Source organism: Manihot esculenta, chromosome 15 (genome assembly GCF_001659605.2).
Source record: "Manihot esculenta cultivar AM560-2 chromosome 15, M.esculenta_v8, whole genome shotgun sequence".
NCBI lineage: Eukaryota > Viridiplantae > Streptophyta > Magnoliopsida > Malpighiales > Euphorbiaceae > Manihot > Manihot esculenta.
In genome coordinates, this window is record NC_035175.2 from 12,957,278 (window position 1) to 12,974,855 (window position 17,578).

The window sequence follows — 17,578 nt, forward strand, 5'->3', positions numbered from 1 at the left end:
AAAGATATTTTTATATCATTAAAAATGATTTAAAAAATATAAAAATGAAGCAATTAATTATATTAAAATTTAAATATAATTTATTTATTTAAAAATAATAATAATAATAATATTTTCACACTTTCTAAACATAAAAAAAAATTAATTTCAATAATTTAATTATAGAAAAATTTAAAAGTAAAATTTAAAGATAGAAATATAATTTAAAAATAAAAATAAAATATAAAAAATAAAATTTTGAATCGAAAATTTGAGATTTTAACAATTTTGCTTTTCTAGATTAAATCAAACTTAACGTTAGCCTTTTATTGTTTTCAAATAAAAAATGAAGTTTGATGGAAGGATACCAATAAAATATAGTATGGTTGATTAGTCTCGTATACGAAACCTCATAAAGTTAGACCTACATTTCCCTAAATAAAAGTTTCTTTTTCGTTGAATTTAATATGCTTCGTCTTACAATTGTTTAGTTAGCTATTGTCTAAGATTTGAAGTCATGTTATTTCAAAGTTTTTTTTTTATATTCTTTTTACCTTTTACTAGGTATAGAAATTTAAAAAATAATTTATTTATCACCAATATAAATAGGCGTAATGATAAAATTTTTACAAAAATATCATTTAATTTAAATAGATTATTTTTTAAAATAATTACATTTGAAAGAAAAAATACTCTAATTTTTCAAAAAATTAGAAAAATATTAATAAATAAAATTTTAATACTTATTAAGAACTTGAATTTCGTAAGATAAGATATTTCAACTAAGACTTAAATCTTAATCACTTCTTGAAAATAGCATTACTGTGAAAGACGGACTACAAACCATGAGAAGTTAATTTTTTGTGAACAGTAAAATATAAACAGTTAAAATATTTGGTCAAATAAAATATTAATAGTAATAATAATTTATTTATTCTATTCTTTTAGTTAATTATAAGAAAGGATAAAACGCCAAATTAAGCATTCATTAGTGGAGACTTATGTTTAGCGCCTATTATAAGGATAAAACGCCTTTTATTAAAATTTTCATACATAAATTTATTAATAAATTTTATTTTTTAAGTTAAAATTAAATAATAAAAAATAAATTATCTTATTAAAAAATATTTAAAATAAATACAAATTATTTTGTACAGAGTTCAAAAAATACGAAAATAGCAAATAAACAGAAACCAAAATCTATTGTCAATCATTTTTATCCCTTAAATAATTCAAATCAATGAGTTTATAAAGATCAAGAAAAATCACAAATGCAAAGACATTCAACACTCACAAACATTGGTGAGCATTCGGTCGGTTCGGTTCAAAACCGAACCGAACCGAACCGAATAAACCGAAAACCGAAATTTTAGTTTTTATGAAAACCGAACCGAACTGATTTTGGTCAGAAACCGAATCGAACCGAACCGGTCTGATTCGGTTCGATTCGGTTCGGTTTGATCGATTTCGATTTTTAATATTTTTTTAATTTTTTACACTTTATTTTTAATATTTTAAAATTTAATTAAAATATTTTAATTTTAATATAATTTAATTCCTCTATATTATTAAAAAAATATATTATTATTCCTAATCGGTTCGTTTCGATTTTTTCAGTTTTTTTCTGATCAAAACCGAACCGAACCGAAATAACTGAAATTTCTGAAATTTAAAACCGAACCGAACCGAAATGTATAAAAAACCGAACTAAATTTTCAAATCGATTCGGTTCGATCGGTTTTTTCGGTTTGAACCGAATTCTGCGCACCCCTACTCACAAATTCCGACAGACTTTGCAATTCCATAGCATATAAATTTTCCTTTCTTTCCTTTTTATATTTTTAATTTGATGCATCTTGCTATTTGTTAACGTTAGTAAAGTATACACTTGCAGCATGTCAAGCAGTTAGCTGCCCTATTTATCATACAAGGCCTTAATGGTCCTAATCCTATGGCCATATTCTTGGAAGCTTTCATTCATTGGGATTTCACGAGTACACAGCTCAATCAATTTCTCCCTCTTCCACGTCGTTTATAGGAGGATTTGGAACATTTGACGGCTCGCCTTCTTCCTCTTCATCATCCTGTTTCATGAACAAGCCAAGCTGTTCCAGGGGGTTACTTCCCCCGAACTTGAAACTGCCCAAGCCATCATGTGACTGATCTGGGCTCGTCTCATCTACAGAGCTCGGTAAATGCTCGGGAGGTGCAGTCCTAAGCATTTCTAAATCTTCCAGAAACCGAGAGTTCTCATTAATTTCAACAGTTTTTTCCATCTGCGTAAACAAATTTATATTTATAAAATAAAGAACAAAAAAATTCAGGAACAAGGCTCTACTTCCACAACTTGAATATTCAATTTTACCTTCAACAATGCCTGACGTGCAGCTTCTCTTTCAAGCTCCCTCTTCCGCCTAGCCTCAGCTGCAGCTGCTACCTCAGCTCGCCTTTGGGCATCTTCCGCAGCCTTGGCTTCAGCTTGTAATCTAGCTTTTTCTGGATGGATACAAGCAAATAATTACTTTAAAAAAAAACTTCAATACAACACCACATATGAAGTGTGTACAGTAGTATTAACACTAACACGCAATCAGAAACATTCATGTGAAAATCACTAAGACAAAAATTAAAAACTCAGTCTGTACCTTTCTTCTTCTGCAACTCAAGCTCCTCCATCTCTCGCCTCAGTTTTTCAGGATCCTTATCGACCTAAGCATACCCAGAACTCATGCCGCTCAGAAAAAGGCACTCACAGAAACATTTAAATTTACAGGCAGACCAAATTTGTAACCTACCTGCAAAAGCGCCTTTTCTCGAGCTTTTAAGATCGTATCAGCAAATCGTTTCCTCAGCATTGCAGCCCTGATAAGCTTCTCAGGGGAGACCTGCCTGTCACTTGGAGCACTGTCCCCTAAGATTCCAGCGAGATATGTGAGATGCTCAGCCCAAAATTCAAAGAACAGAAATTTCTTCTGCACATTCATGCTTACCATCCTGGCAATAATCCGACTCAACAGAACTTGGCTTTTGCTGGGAAGTCTGCTCAAGTTGATCCAACCCACTAACAGATTCTGGACACGACTCTGTATCAATGAAGTTCATAATTCTATAAATACACAAAGCAAAAGCATAGAAAAAACAAAAGAGGGGGGGGAAGAGGGGTTGGTTGAGACTTAAAATCAGGTACAAGAGACCATATTTATTAGCTTTAAAAGAAATAGCAAAAAAATTGGCTTTGAACCACCATTAAATAACTTTTTTCAGGGTCTCCATAACTTTTGTATCAAAATGTAAGGGTTTAAACTTCTTGACATAATTCAGGTCCACAATAATTTCACAAGGAATCCCTATATGATGCTTTCCAGAATCAGAACACTTCAAAAGAAAAATGGTCCACTTAAAATATCATGACAGAAAAATGTGTTATGGTCCCGGGTTGTGGATCTGGTTATGGGTCAATGGGTTAAGGATATTGCAGGAGTTTGAGTGTTTGGGTTAAAAAGTCTTTTTACGACCTTTGGTCATTAACAATTCGGGCTCTAAAAGAGGGAACCTGAAACCTCTAAGGCTTAAAGCGCTCAAGACTTACCTGATTTTGGAAGCTATCCTCTTCATTGATGTTATTGCTTAAATACAGAAAGGAAGTATAATTGCATCCTACATCAAAGGAGCACTACTTCAACATGGAGGAACACCCTCCGCAACTAACCACATGAAATAAAAAGTGGAGGAATATCCTCCCACAAACAGGGAATCATTAAAACAATTAACTAAAAGATATATACTTGCAGTAGTTTGGTAACATTACTTCCCGTCCTCAAAGGAAGCTTGTCCTCAAGCTGAAAACCTGAATATTTGGCGGAGAATGCATGTACCTTCTCCCATGAAGCATTGGCAGGAGAAGAATGATTCCAGTGGACGAGAACCTTCTGACTTCCTCCTTTAATACGGTGGTCTAGAATGGCCAAAGGATGAACAGGTTCTGGCAGCGGAAAAGATGGCAGCAATGGTGTAGAAGCAGACTGACCTTCATGATAAGGTTTTAGACTTGAAACATGAAACACTGGATGGAGCTTTGAATCGGCAGGAAGATCCAACTTATAGGCCATGGAATCGACACGTTCCACTATCACAAAGGGGTCATAAAATCGTGCCGAAAGTTTTTGATTCCTCCTTTTAGCAACTGAAGTTTGACGATGAGGCTGTAAACGTAGTAGAACATTCTCCCCCACCTTAAACTCCAAAGGGCGATGAGATTGATCATATGTATGCTTCATTTTTTGTTGGGCGTGCAGTAGGTTTTCACAAAGTGAGAGGAGCATCTCATCTCTTGTCCTTAAAACAATATCGACAGCTTCAATGGTGGAACTACCAAGTAGATATGACAATAATCTGGGAGGAGGACGGCCATAAACCGTTTCGAAAGGAGTAGTTTTAAGAGATGAATGGTAGCGGGTGTTGTAACAGAACTTAGCCCAGGACAACTAGTCAATCCATTTGTTCGGAGTAGAACTTGTGAAACAGCGAAGATAAATTTCAATGGTGCGGTTTACCACCTCCGTTTGGCCATCCGACTGTGGGTGATAAGAGGAACAGAAACACAGCTTGGTACCACTCAAACGGAAAAAATCTTTCCAAAAGGAACTTGTGAATGTCACATCTCTTGTCACTAACCACAGTTTCTGACAAACCATGTAATTTAAAAATGTTGTCAAAGAAAGAGCGAGCAACACTTACAGCTGTATATGGATGAGACAAAGCCAGAAAATGCCCATACTTCGAAAATCTGTCGACGACTACCAGCAGTACATTTTTCCCACGCGAAGTTAGAATTCCCTCGATGAAGTCAATAGAGATATCAGCCCAAACTTGCGTTGGAATGTGGAGAGGGTGAAAGAGTCCCGCCGAGTGCAAAGTTTCTGTTTTATGCCGATGACATGTATCACAAGAGCGCACAAAATCTCTCACACATTGCTTCATTCCAAACCAAAAAAAATTCCTTGTAATTCTGTATAGGGTTTTTTGGTATCCTTCATGGCCCTAGTTATAGAGAGCACTGACCACTAGTTGAATAGATGAGGAGTTATGAGAAAGGTAAACTCTGTTGTTGTAAAAGAGCAAACCATTCTTAAAACTCCATTTGGAAGTGGCCGCTCCAGTATAAATCGCAGCGATTCATTTCTGCACTTCTTCTGAATCATGCTGCTCTTTCTGAATATCGTCAAACAGGGTTAGTTGGGGCATAGAAACTGCCAAGATGGCAGATTGATCAGCATCCCGTCGAGAGAGTGCGTCAGCAACTATATTGGATTTTCCAGCTTTGTATTCACCTATAAAACAAAAGCCCATAAGTTTACTGACCCAGTGTTGCTGATAAGAAGAGAGATGGCGCTGCTCTAACAGATATTTGAGTGTGTAGTGGTCCGTTTGAACAATAAATTCCTGACCCCAAAGATAAAAATGCCAATGTTTGATTGACTTCACCAACCCAAACAACTTCGATTCCTGTACCCGAGGCATCACATTCTATGACAAAGGTTAGTTCAAAATCAGGGAGAACCAAGATTGGAGTTGATTTCATTGCCTCTTTCAATTTGTCGAATGCCGCCTCAGCCGCTTCAGTCCAACGAAAATTGTTTTTCCGCAACATAATTGTGAGTGGAGCGGCGATGATTCCATAGTTTAGGACAAATTTGCGGTAGCAACACATAAGCCCTAAGAATCCTCTCAAACCATGAACTGTGTTGGTCTTGGGCCAATCTAAGACTGATGATATTTTGGATTGATCCACCTGGACACCATTATGAGAAATAATATGACCTAAATATGAAACTTGAGTCTGGCCAAAAACGCACTTGGAGCGTTTGAGGAATAATTTGTTCTTCACCAACAATTGAAAAACCAGTCGTAAGTGGTGGAGGTGTTCTGCCCAAGACTGACTAAAAACCAAGATGTTGTAAAAAAAAAACGAGAACAAATTTCCTCAAGTATGATTGAAGTACCTCATTCATTAAGGCCTGCAAGTTTGAAGGTGTGTTGGTCAAACCAAACGGCATTACCAAGAATTCAAAGTGGTCGTGATGCGTCCGAAAAGCTGTCTTCTCGACATCAGAAGGATGCATGCGCACTTGAAAATAACCAGAAAGCAATCCAGCTTTGTGAAGTATCTAGCACCACCCAGTTCTTCTAATAAATCATCTATCACAGGAATTGGGAATTTGTCTTTAATGGTTTTGGTATTTAATTCTCTGTAATCGACACATAAACGCCAAGAACCGTCTGCCTTTGGTACTAGGATCACCGGAGAAGAGAATGGTGATCAGCTTGGGCGGATTATGCCTTGTTGCAACATGGCCGCACACTGCTTTTCGATTTCATCCTTCTGCCCATGTGTATAGAAGTATGGTCGAACAACCACCGGTTTTGCTTCTGGTTCCAAAGGAATACGGTGGTCACAGGCCCTGCTAGAAGGTAATCCGATTGGCGCACTGAATAAAGAGGCAAATTCTGCCAACAATTTCTGTAATTGAATTTCGAAATCTGGGGAATGCAAACTGCTTTGTATAGGGAATTGAAATCATGCCCTGCAATTCGATCAAGGTTCCCTGTTGAAAGAAACACATTCTCATGACAGCAAGATCTCATAGAATGGGTCCCAAAGTTCAAAGCCAGTTAACTCCCAAAACCCCATCAAAACCGATAAGTGGCAGAACAAATAAGTCCACGGAAAAAGAGTGGGAATCCAGTACATATACCTTGGCCGTCCAGCTGCTCACCATTGGCGACATTAACTTTCAAGTCATCCTGCCCATTTACTTCAGCACCAAGTTCCTCGACTTTTGTTGCAGACACAAAACTGTGAGTGCTGCCAGAATCAATTAGAATTAAGACTTGTCCCCCCTTACAATATCCCTGTAGTCGCATGGATTGAGGATTTCAAATTCCAGTGATGGCGTTAAATGAAATCTCCGGTTGTTCTAGCTCCGGATCAGAATTTGTGTCCTCTATTTCTTCGATCTCCACCAAGTCTATCCAAAAAAGCCTTTTACATTGGTAGCCGCGAACAAATCTTTCTTCCATCTCCTCACAATTCAGTCGCTTCACCCATCGGTTGGCACGAGGTGCAAATGTGAAGGCAGCGAGACAAGTGTCTCTCACAGCCGAAGAACTTGGGAAAAGTTTCCGTTCATACAGCCGGGAGATACTCATTGCATTCACCAAATCTTTTGGATGATGTAGCTCGACCTCAACAACAATGGAGTTCTGCAATCCACTGAGGTACAACTGGACCCTGCGTGAGGGTGCCAGCGCATGACACCAAGGCTTCGAAACGGTTCTGATATTCTGCAACAGAACCAATTTGCTTTAGCTTCGCCAATTCGCCTAATTTGTTGCTGCAGATTGGAGGCCAAAACCAAGATTACATTGATGTGTGAACTCATCCCAATTGGGATCTGGAATGTCATCCAGCAGCTGCATATACCACAGCTGAGCAATCCCCTCCAAATGGTACGAAGCTAAACTCACCTTCTCCTCTTCGGGTGTTTGTTTGTGCCTAAAAAAATGTTGGTATCGAGCAAGCCACCCCAAAGGGTCTTCCAGCCCATCATAACGAGGAAAATCAAGCTTTGTGAATTTCGGTACTATCAAACTTCCTCCCGAACTTTCGAAAACCGAAGCACCCAAAATTTCCTTCTCTCTCCTTGATTTTGCTTGACTGCCAGTGCTGCTAGATTGCAACCCTTTCTTAGTCGATTCCAATTCCCGAGACATTGCATCCAATTTGGCATGCAATTGCTCAACTTTTTCATTTCGGTCTTTGTTTGCTTGCTGCTCAGCCAACAACAATTCAAAGAGCTTGGCGAGTTGATCTTGAACAGAGTCTCCCATAAATGCAGCTGTGATACCAAACCATTATGGTCCCGGGTTGTGGATCTGGTTATGGGTCCGTGGGCTAAGGGTATGGAAGGAGTTTGAGTGCTTGGGTTAATAGTCGTTTTACGACCTCTGGTCGTAGGCTCTAAAAGAGGGAACCTGAAACCTCTAAGACTTAAAGCGCTCAAGACTTAACTGATTTTGGAAGTTGTCCTCTTCATTGATGTTATTGCTTAAATACAGAAAGAAAGTATAACTGCTTCCTACATCAAAGGAGCACTACTTCAACATGGAGGAACACCCTCCTCAACTAACCACATGAAATAAAAAGTGGTCCTATATCAAAGGAGCACTACTTCAACATGGAGGAACACCCTCCGCAACTAACCACATGAAATAAAAAGTGGAGGAATACCCTCCTACAAACAGGGAATCATTAAAACAATTAACTAAAAGATAACTGAAAGATAACTGAAATATTTGACTAATTCAGAGGCTCAATATATGGCTGATTTGACTTGGATCCATGACTGAATCGGGTATAGACTTGCAGCGGTTTGGTAACAAAATGTGATTTCCAGAATTTCCTTCAAAGTATAGATATGATCTCCACAAACTAGATTACATATTTTCAATCTTATATGAACTTATTCTTCCCAATAATAGTGGGGAACAAAAAGCTAGAATAAATACATGGCTTTATCATAAATGAATGTCATTTTTAATAAGAACTTGTGACTTGTAACATACAATCCATCAGCCATAAAAATAAACAGAGAGAAATGAACTACTCACGATTTATCTCCAAAGGATCACCAGCACATGCTTTATCATCTAATTGAACTCCATTGCATAAGTTTTCAGAAGCCTAAATAAGTAAAAAAAAAAAAACATTTCACATTTGAATTATCTCATACTGCTATTTGCAAAGGATCAAGCAAGCTTATCAGCCACAACAGAATTAGTTGCATGATTAGGAATTCAAACTATAATGTACCTTTGTTGCAGTTATTGGACTTGAAGCTCTACCATCATCAGATACACTTTCAGAAGAACTATCTGAGTCTGAATCTGAAATGGATAGATAGCAAAAAGGAGGAAAAGGTTACAAGTTGCATGACAGAAACAAAACAGCTCACTTCCAATTCAAACAAAGATTTCCTTTTTGGGAAGTTGAAATAAGTTTATAGCATGTTAGCAGGCAATACATGTTAGAACATAATTTATTAGCTTGGATTCTGGAAAAGCAAACTAGAGCAGTCCAACTCTTGGTGCATGTTCAGAATGATGTAATCCAATTTAACAATGTAATATAATGAATTTTTAGTTCATTTTTTTTATTTAAAATTTTGTTTTGTTACATTCAATTGATCTTGCAGAATGACATAAAACACGAGGAGAAAATGTAATTTACCACTAGAGCTGCTTGAACTGACACATTTAGTGCCCTTGAGGCCTGTATCCTTTTCTATCTCTACAGGAGGATAGCTTGAGATAGGAGGCCCATTGCCACCAATATCAACATCCTCGTCACCTGGATCATTCCCTAAAAGTATAAACATGATAAAAATAAAGTAAATGAGAAGTTGCATTCAAAATGCAAACCTGACTTCCAGCTTCTACAAATGCGACAAAGCATTAGACACTAACCTTTTTGTTGCTGCATGGATGAATTGCTTAGACCAGATACATTCAACAGCTGCATCAAGGAATTGTTTAAAAAAAAAACAAAAACAAAAACAAAAAAGAAGAAAATTCTTGTCATACATGTGCTCAAGAAAGAAATGAAAGAAAAAATACTAGTCAACCAAGGGCATGATACCTCGATCTCACAAGGTTCCCCCCTAACTTCATTCTTTTGTTTCTCTAACAAATAGTCATCCAAAAGCTTCCGCAATGTGAACAAAGTATCATCACTAAGATCATCAATATCTATCTCGATTTCGTGCTCTCCTGCATCCGTTCCATTTGAACTATGCTCCCTCAAAAATTCAATAATATTTACAGGCATTTCTCCCAACAAATCCGCCAATTCTCTTGCTAGATGCTGCTTCTCATCATCTGTCATTACCTGCCTAGCAGGCTCTGGAACAATTTCATGTTGATACGGACCTCCTGTTCTCTTTTTGATGGGAGTGGCTTTAGTAGTTTGTAGGTCTTCATGAGGGCCTGAATTTGCCGGTAAAGCCTGAGTACCAATCCTGGGTAATTTCTTTTCAATAGCTTTCCATCTCACTTCAAAGAATTTACCAAGAGTATCAGCCATGATGTGAACATCATGTCCCTTTGGATTGTACTCCTTAGCGTTATTGAAAGCAAGCCTCACATCAGTAAGAAATTCCAGTGGGCTTGAGTACACACCAGAGACCATCTTCCTCTTTATGGTTCCCAAATCCATTGGATGCTTAATAATAGTAAAATAATCAGGAATGTTCAACTTCACTACATCAACTGGCTCGTTAAAGACCCATCCATACTGATGGGTCATCAATCTGCTCAACAGTGTCTCACACTGTTTCATCACCATCATATTTGTAGTGCTTGGTGCTGGACCATGCTTTACAGATTTGAACTTTCCAGAACTACTCCTATTCCACTCCCGCCCTTTACCTGTAGGATTGGCTTTCTTCCCTGGCCCAGAGGTCATCACTGATGACTTGCTACAGTTTGCAACCTGAGGCCCATTTGTCCCATTGCTACAACTGAGAATGTCGCTGGAAGAAGACATTGTAACAGCATTTGTTCTCTGTGACTCCACTTTCTTTTGGAGTATCCTTAACTGTTCAAGTTCAAATTTCAACCTATGTATTAGATCCTTTCTTTCAGATGGCGACATGCGAGATAGAGAAATGAATTCTAGAGGAACACCAAATTTGTCCTGTTTATTGGAATTTAAGTTAATGCATTTCCTTGTCGGGGCACTTGAATCCTCAGAAGCAGTAATCTCTGTATCAATCCGTCCTGAGCTACCAGAACCCTCCAATTCACCCATTGTGTCAAATGTATTTCGATAAAATCCTCCATGGAATTTATCATTCTTCGACATCATCTTATTCTAGTACTTCTTTAGTTTCTTATTGCTCGGATAAATCAGTTCACTCAATACCCAACTCTGCATAAACAAAACCATGAGAATAATATTACCTCCTCATACTTCCAAATAGCCTTATCTAGCGGTGCAGCTTGAACAACACATGATAAGGCTCAATTGAGATAGGATAGAAGCATTTCTCAAGCCCCTTTTAACTAGATTACCATAACAAATTTGTAGTTCACGTTCAGTACTAGGGAAAAACAAGATCCGAATCACTTATCTACACACTGAAAATTAAATAAAATATCATCAAAATTTCCAAGTTTACAACTCGTAAAAGTGAAACCGCTTGAATAATTGAACCCCCCAATGAAATAAAAGAAAATATAACTCACCTTCAAAGCTAAGAAATGGTTCATATAAATTAAGATTTATTGTCAGCTAAGTTCCTAAATTTAAAGTCAATTTTTACACCTCCAAAGTAAAACTGCCTAAGCAACAACATACTTGAACAAAAGAAACCCTAACCTAATCCAAATCCACCCATTTGCTTATAATAAAACTAACACAACGCAACCTCAGAACACAAAGTGATTTACCCGTCACTTATCCCTTGCTGGCTAATTGAATAGCGAAACCTTTCACCGTAAAAAACTCCGACAGAAGCCGACAAGAAATTCATAGACCAGATGTATAGAATCCAAAAGATAGAAGAAACATAGCAAAGATCATACCACCACCACAACCAAAAACCCTAGATCGTAATGTTGACCCGAAATCGAAGCTTTTAATCAACTTCAATGGAGTACAACAGCTGTCTTCTTTGCACTGGATCGAGAGCAGAGCCGCCGGAGTCGAAGAGAAGACCCCTTTAAAACAACGGAAAAATAAAAACCTAGAGAGAGAAAGTAAGTAATTAAAATACTTGGCTATTGTGTCTGTGGGTACACAGCATGAACTTCTGTGTGGATCAACTGTTGGAAGTATCTGAGCCGTGGGATTTATGACTTGGACTAATTGGACGGTTTTAAAGTGCTTTGGATATCAGCCATCGGATCTGACAGCTGCCTAAGGTGTAATTGCGTACAGTTAATCTCTGTTAAGTTATTGGAGAAATTGACTAGAGAAAGTCCAAGATGGATTGTGATTGGATGAAATGGGTTTCATGACGAAAATAGTAATTTGATTGGAGCATAATAGGCGCAAATTGTGAGTGGTAGTGTAAAGTAGAGTTATCCTCGGACGGTGCCAATGTAAAATAATCAAATGGAGCACCGCCCGGCCGACAATTACCGCTAGAGTGAGTAAGATAAATTAAGGTTAAATTACATTTTATTTTTAAATTTTAATGATTATATTTTTAAAATTAAAATTTTCAATTTTTATATAATTAATATGTTCAAATGGAATAAATTTAATTTATAATTTTGTTAAACAATTAATTGAAAGAAGAATAAATATTTAAATTAGTCTGTTTTACTCATTTTTTGTTCAACTTAAAAGCAACGAGATCCTAGACGTCCATTTTAGATGAAAAAATTTTAACTACTCAAACCATTTGCTCTCATTCTTGCTTGTGGAGCTCTCTTTTGCTCTCATCTCTGTTTTATCTTTCCTTTTTTGCTCTCACCTCTGCTTTGATTTTTTACTCTCTTGCTCTCTCCTCTGTTTTCATTCTTGCTCACGCTTATTCTCCCCTATCGTCGGCTCTCAGCGAACACAGAAGAAGAATACCGACAGTCACTAGCTCTGACGAGCACAGAAAAATCCAGACAATTGTTGGCTCTCATCAGTTAGTGAACATAGAAAACGAATATGGTCTATATTTTATGGTCTCCAAAGTAGAGTTGTTGCTTGGGATTGCATCTCTGTTTCTTAAGAGTTTCATATACTCATAGAAACAAAGTTCTTGAGTTGTAATTTGTGGATTTGTAATTATGTTCTTGAGTTGTAATTTAAGATTTTATAATTCATAGATGTGAATGCTAGATTTGTAATTTGTGGATTTATAATTAAATTCTTGAGTTATGATTTGAGATTTTATAATTTTTGGAAGAAAATTTTTGAGAATTAATCTATGGATGGTCTGAATTTGTAATTTCTGAGATTTGTTTAGATTTTATTAATTTTTGTTTAATATGCATGTACCCGAAAAAGGTTCTTCCAACGATTCTTCCATACTCTAAATGAAAGAGAAGAAACCAAATGACTGAATTGAAAAAACCAATTCTATTCATTTTGGTTTTTTTCTTAAATCGATTTGATTTAATTTTTATAATTTTAATAAATTAATTTTTAGTTTAATCGGTTTAATTTTTAATCAAATCAATCGAATACTTATATCTAACAATAGATGAGGTGGAACTGATTCTAGAGGAATTTATATATATAATTTTAAAAATATAGGAATTTATTATTAATTATATTAAAATTTAAGAATTCAAGTATAATTTATTAGTTTAAAAAGAGTAATAAAGTTATTTCTAAATTTTTTACTTAAATTACTTTTCATTCGGACGGATCGATGATATAAAAATTTAAGTGTTGAGTTTTAAAAATATAGAAACCAATCTGTCAATTATGTTAAAATTTAAAAACTTAAGCGGAATTTATTTTAAATTAAATAAAGAATTTTGTAAATATAATCAAATAATGTATTTTTAATTTAATAAATTAAATAAATATTAATTAAGCTCATTGATTATAAATAATCCAATATATAATTTTTATTTAGAAAGAAAACTAAATTTACTCTTAAACTGCAGAGTAAGATCCAAAAATACTAATTTTGATGTTTTCTTTCATAAATACTTTAAATTATTATTAAAAAGGAAGATAAATTCAAATAGCTCAAACTTTCACATTTTAATAAATAATTGATTTATTTAATCTTTTAATAATAATATAAAGATAAATTAAAATAAAAAAAAATATTTTTAATTTTTTATATATAATTTAAGGGTAAATTTAACTTTTTAACTATTTTTATTTTATCAAATTAATGACTAGTCGATTTTGTTAAAAGTGCATGAACGTTTATGCTCAAGCATTTAAGGGAGAATTTCTTTTTACCCTAAGAGATAGGTCTCTTCATCTATTGGTATTTAGGGATGAGCATTCGGTCGGTTCGGTTTTAAACCGAACTGAACTGAATAAATCAAAAACCAAAATTTTAGTGTTTATAAAAATCAAACCGAATTGATTTTGATCAGAAACTAAATCGAATCGAACCGGTCTGATTCGGTTCGATTCGGTTCGGTTTGATCGGTTTCGAATTTTAATAATTTTTTTATTTTTTACACTTTATTTTTAAAATTTAATTAAAATATTTTAATTTTAATATGATTTAATTTCTCTATATTATTAAAAAAATATATTATTATTACTAATCGGTTCGGTTCGGTTTTTTCGGTTTTTTTCTGATCAAAACCAAACCGAACTGAAATCACCGAAATTTTTAAAATTAAAAACCGAACCGAACTGAAATATATAAAAAATCAAACCAAAATTTTAAATCAATTCGATTCGATCGATTTTTTCGATTTGAACTAAATACTGCGCACCCCAAATGGTATTTGTTGTTGTCTCTTCTCTCTTCCCTCCTTACTTTAAATGTGTGGATCTCTACTCCATGCCTTACAAGGTTTTGTTGTGAATTTTTTTTTTTTTTTTTTCCTTTTGTGCATGTTTATTGTTAACGAAGATGGACCTTTCTTTAACTTTTATATATATATATATATATATATATTTTCGTCCACAATCGATATTAGTTTTTGATTCTTGAGAAACTTTTTAATTAAATAAAAATATCCTTTGAATTTATAAGTCACAAAAATAAATTTTTAATTCCCAGTTGATTTTAAAATTTTTTTTATTTTTTGTGTCGACTTAATTATTATCAAAATTTAATTAAAAATTATTAAAATTAAAGGGTGTAACTCAAGTATATTTTTTAAGTTATAAATCAATTGAAATAAGTAAGTTAAATTTTAGATAAAATTACTTCAAAATAATTTTAAGTAGTTTAAATATTTGGTTAAAGTTCTTAAAAATAACTTAATTTATTTAAATAATATATCTTTTTATTGCAACTCCGCTTATGTTCAATAATTATTATGTTGTTGTTGATTTAGATTGATTGGTTTTCATTTATAATTATATTAATGTTATTTGTTTTAATTTTTATCAAAGTTTTATATTTTTTTATGATTTATTTTATATATTTATCTTTTAATCATTTTAAAGTTTATATTTGATTTTGTGAGTTCAGTTTCGAGTCTTCCTACTTAATTTGTAAAAATATTTTTATTAATATTTTTGTAAAATAATTTAGAGTTAATATACTTCCTATGAAATAAATTCCTAAAATGTATATTTTCTAAAAAATATATATTTTCCAAAAAAATAAAGAATAAAATATTTTGTTTTGCGAGGCAGAAAAAATAACAATCTTAATGTCCCTGATATGAGCTCTGCTCTAGCTAAATCATCATTCCCCTTCTAACTATTTTAGCTATCCAACTGTGAATGAATGAATCTAATCTGCTCAAAACAGTACTGGAAGGTCCTACAAGCAACACAAACACAACCAGTGGTAGAGCCAGGAGCTTCCCTTTGGTAGGGCACTGCAACTGCACTGTTGCGGCACCACCGGCTGCGCCGCTGCGGCACCTTCATCCCCCTTCAAAGCATTTTCCGGTCGCCGGTACGACACGTGCCCCCTTGCCGTACCCTCCCTCCGCCCCTGACCACAACCGCATGATCATGTTCGATATTCTCAGATAGAAAACAGTAAAGACAATGATTTATGTATTACATAAAGATCTTTTTTCTACAAAATTTGGATTTCAAGCAATTCCCTTTTGGGATTTGCTCTACAATTCCAATCAAAGCCTCAAGACTTCAGGGAGTTCCAAATGTAGTTGAAGACCTTCCCTGTTCAAATTTCTCTCATTGATTGGTCAGAAGTCTTCCATGGACAATAATTAAAAAACCATACAGTACAGAGAAAAATAACTGTTAGCAGTAGCACTTGAAATCAAAACAGCACATTAATTATTCTAAACAAACTAAAAGCATGCAAATTTCCAAGTATTACTCACATGCAAAAGTAGAGAGAATAGAAGTTGGAGTTGAGTAAGATGCCACTTCAAAGCATGTAAATAATTTCATTCACATAGGTTATAAAACTTAAATAAGGCAAAAACTTGAATAGTTTTCACCTCTTCCATTTGAGATTACTCTGTAAAACTTATTTTTATGAATGGAGAAAGAAATGAAGAGTAGAGAAACACAGAGAAGGTTAAGGAAGAGAAAGGAGAGAGAAGTAGGAATTAGAGATAGAGAGAAAGTTGTATTTCTTGAGTGATCGTTGTAGGAGTTCCAGGTAAGTCTTTCTACTCTACTTATTCAGCTCAATGACCTAAGTAACTGCCTCTAACAAAATAACTGCCAAGAGAATCCAACTCTGATTGATCAACTTTTCTATTTCTGCCTTCTGAATGGGGTATCTATAACCCTAATGTTAATAAGCTAAGTATTAGGCTGTAAGGGAATATCACGATTGTGACTCCTGAAGGGTGGCAGCTGAACTGGTTCTTTAAAAATATTTTGGTATCTAATAAAAGTTTTACATCAGCACCTAAGTTGGAGTCGGTTTCTATAATTTGCATCTCACCAGCAATTTTCACAATGGTGACTCAGTCTGAGAATCAATTCCCCTTTGAAAATTCCCTTCTCAGAACAACGTAGTCTGTAGGCTGCAGCTCCCCTGTCAAACCTTGCAAGGACATGTGGTTCTACGGTTCAGCATGCAGTCCGTTCAGTTTAAAAATGAAACAAACTCAACAAGTAGAAAATCATAATTTAAATATTTGTGAAAATCATACCAAACCAAAATAGGAGAGAAGCCTAATAGAATCAAATCGGTCTGATTCAGTTCTGTTTAATCAGCTAGATTTTTTATTTTGTATCTTATTTTTAGTATTCTAACTTCTAAGGTTCAATTAAAATATTTCAATCTTGATTAGAGTCTCATATCACTACCTTATTAAAACGACATAATATTACTAATTAACCGATTCAGTTTGTTTTTATCAAATTTTCTAATCAAAATTAGAATAAAAAAAAAAATATTAATTCGAACTGAATTTCTAAATTAACTTGGTTCCTCAGCTTATTTCGATTTGAACCGGATATTGCTTGTCTCTATTTGCTTCCCATCTTTCCTAAAAGAAACTTTGAAATCATTAAGTCAAAGAGAACTAGGTTAAAGCTTCTCAATCAATCTATTCCCCATATCATATCAAAGCTGCCCAATTCCAGAATCCCCAAGTCAAAAATGAACCGGTGAGATTGAATTTTCCAGTTAAACTTCTGACATTTGTGATCACACTTCAGCAATTGTAATAGTGGTAGTAGAGATCTACACCATAGGCAACCTCATGTCTGCTACCACTTTCTTGTCAATAAAACTGCTGGCACTGTCAGTGTCAATGAGGATCACCAATTGTTGTCCATAGGCCTTCTTAGAACTTTTATAGTTTCTGCACCTTCACTGCCTTCCACTGCATGCACAGACAGCATAGGCTCGCTGTGGTATGAAATCTCCTCATCTTCGACTTCATTCTTGCTCCAGCAATTCAACTTTCGTGTGCCATCATCACAACTTCCCCTATCCCATTCCTCACA

General features: G+C 34.8%; 1 protein-coding gene across 5 annotated transcripts; it reads right to left on the reverse strand.

Moving 5' to 3' along the window:
- Positions 1-1,783: 1,783 nt before the first annotated feature.
- Positions 1,784-11,785, reverse strand: LOC110601443 (transcription factor GTE8). Of its 5 annotated transcripts, XM_021738576.2 has the most exons (12): positions 11,488-11,784; positions 11,110-11,175; positions 9,677-10,966; positions 9,505-9,553; positions 9,269-9,400; positions 8,852-8,925; positions 8,650-8,722; positions 2,970-3,062; positions 2,775-2,890; positions 2,625-2,688; positions 2,345-2,475; positions 1,784-2,255 (listed from the first exon to the last, which is right to left on the reverse strand). In XM_021738576.2, the coding sequence occupies exons 3-12, from the start codon at positions 10,901-10,903 to the stop codon at positions 1,983-1,985; spliced, it is 2,232 nt and encodes a 743-aa protein (XP_021594268.1). In that variant the 5' UTR covers positions 10,904-10,966; positions 11,110-11,175; positions 11,488-11,784; the 3' UTR covers positions 1,784-1,982. The 5 variants fall into 5 exon arrangements, with proteins under 5 accessions (XP_021594268.1, XP_021594269.1, XP_043807014.1 ...); XM_021738577.2 differs by lacking the exon at positions 11,110-11,175; XM_043951079.1 differs by having other exon boundaries at positions 11,110-11,784.
- Between the last annotated feature and the right edge of the window lie 5,793 nt (positions 11,786-17,578).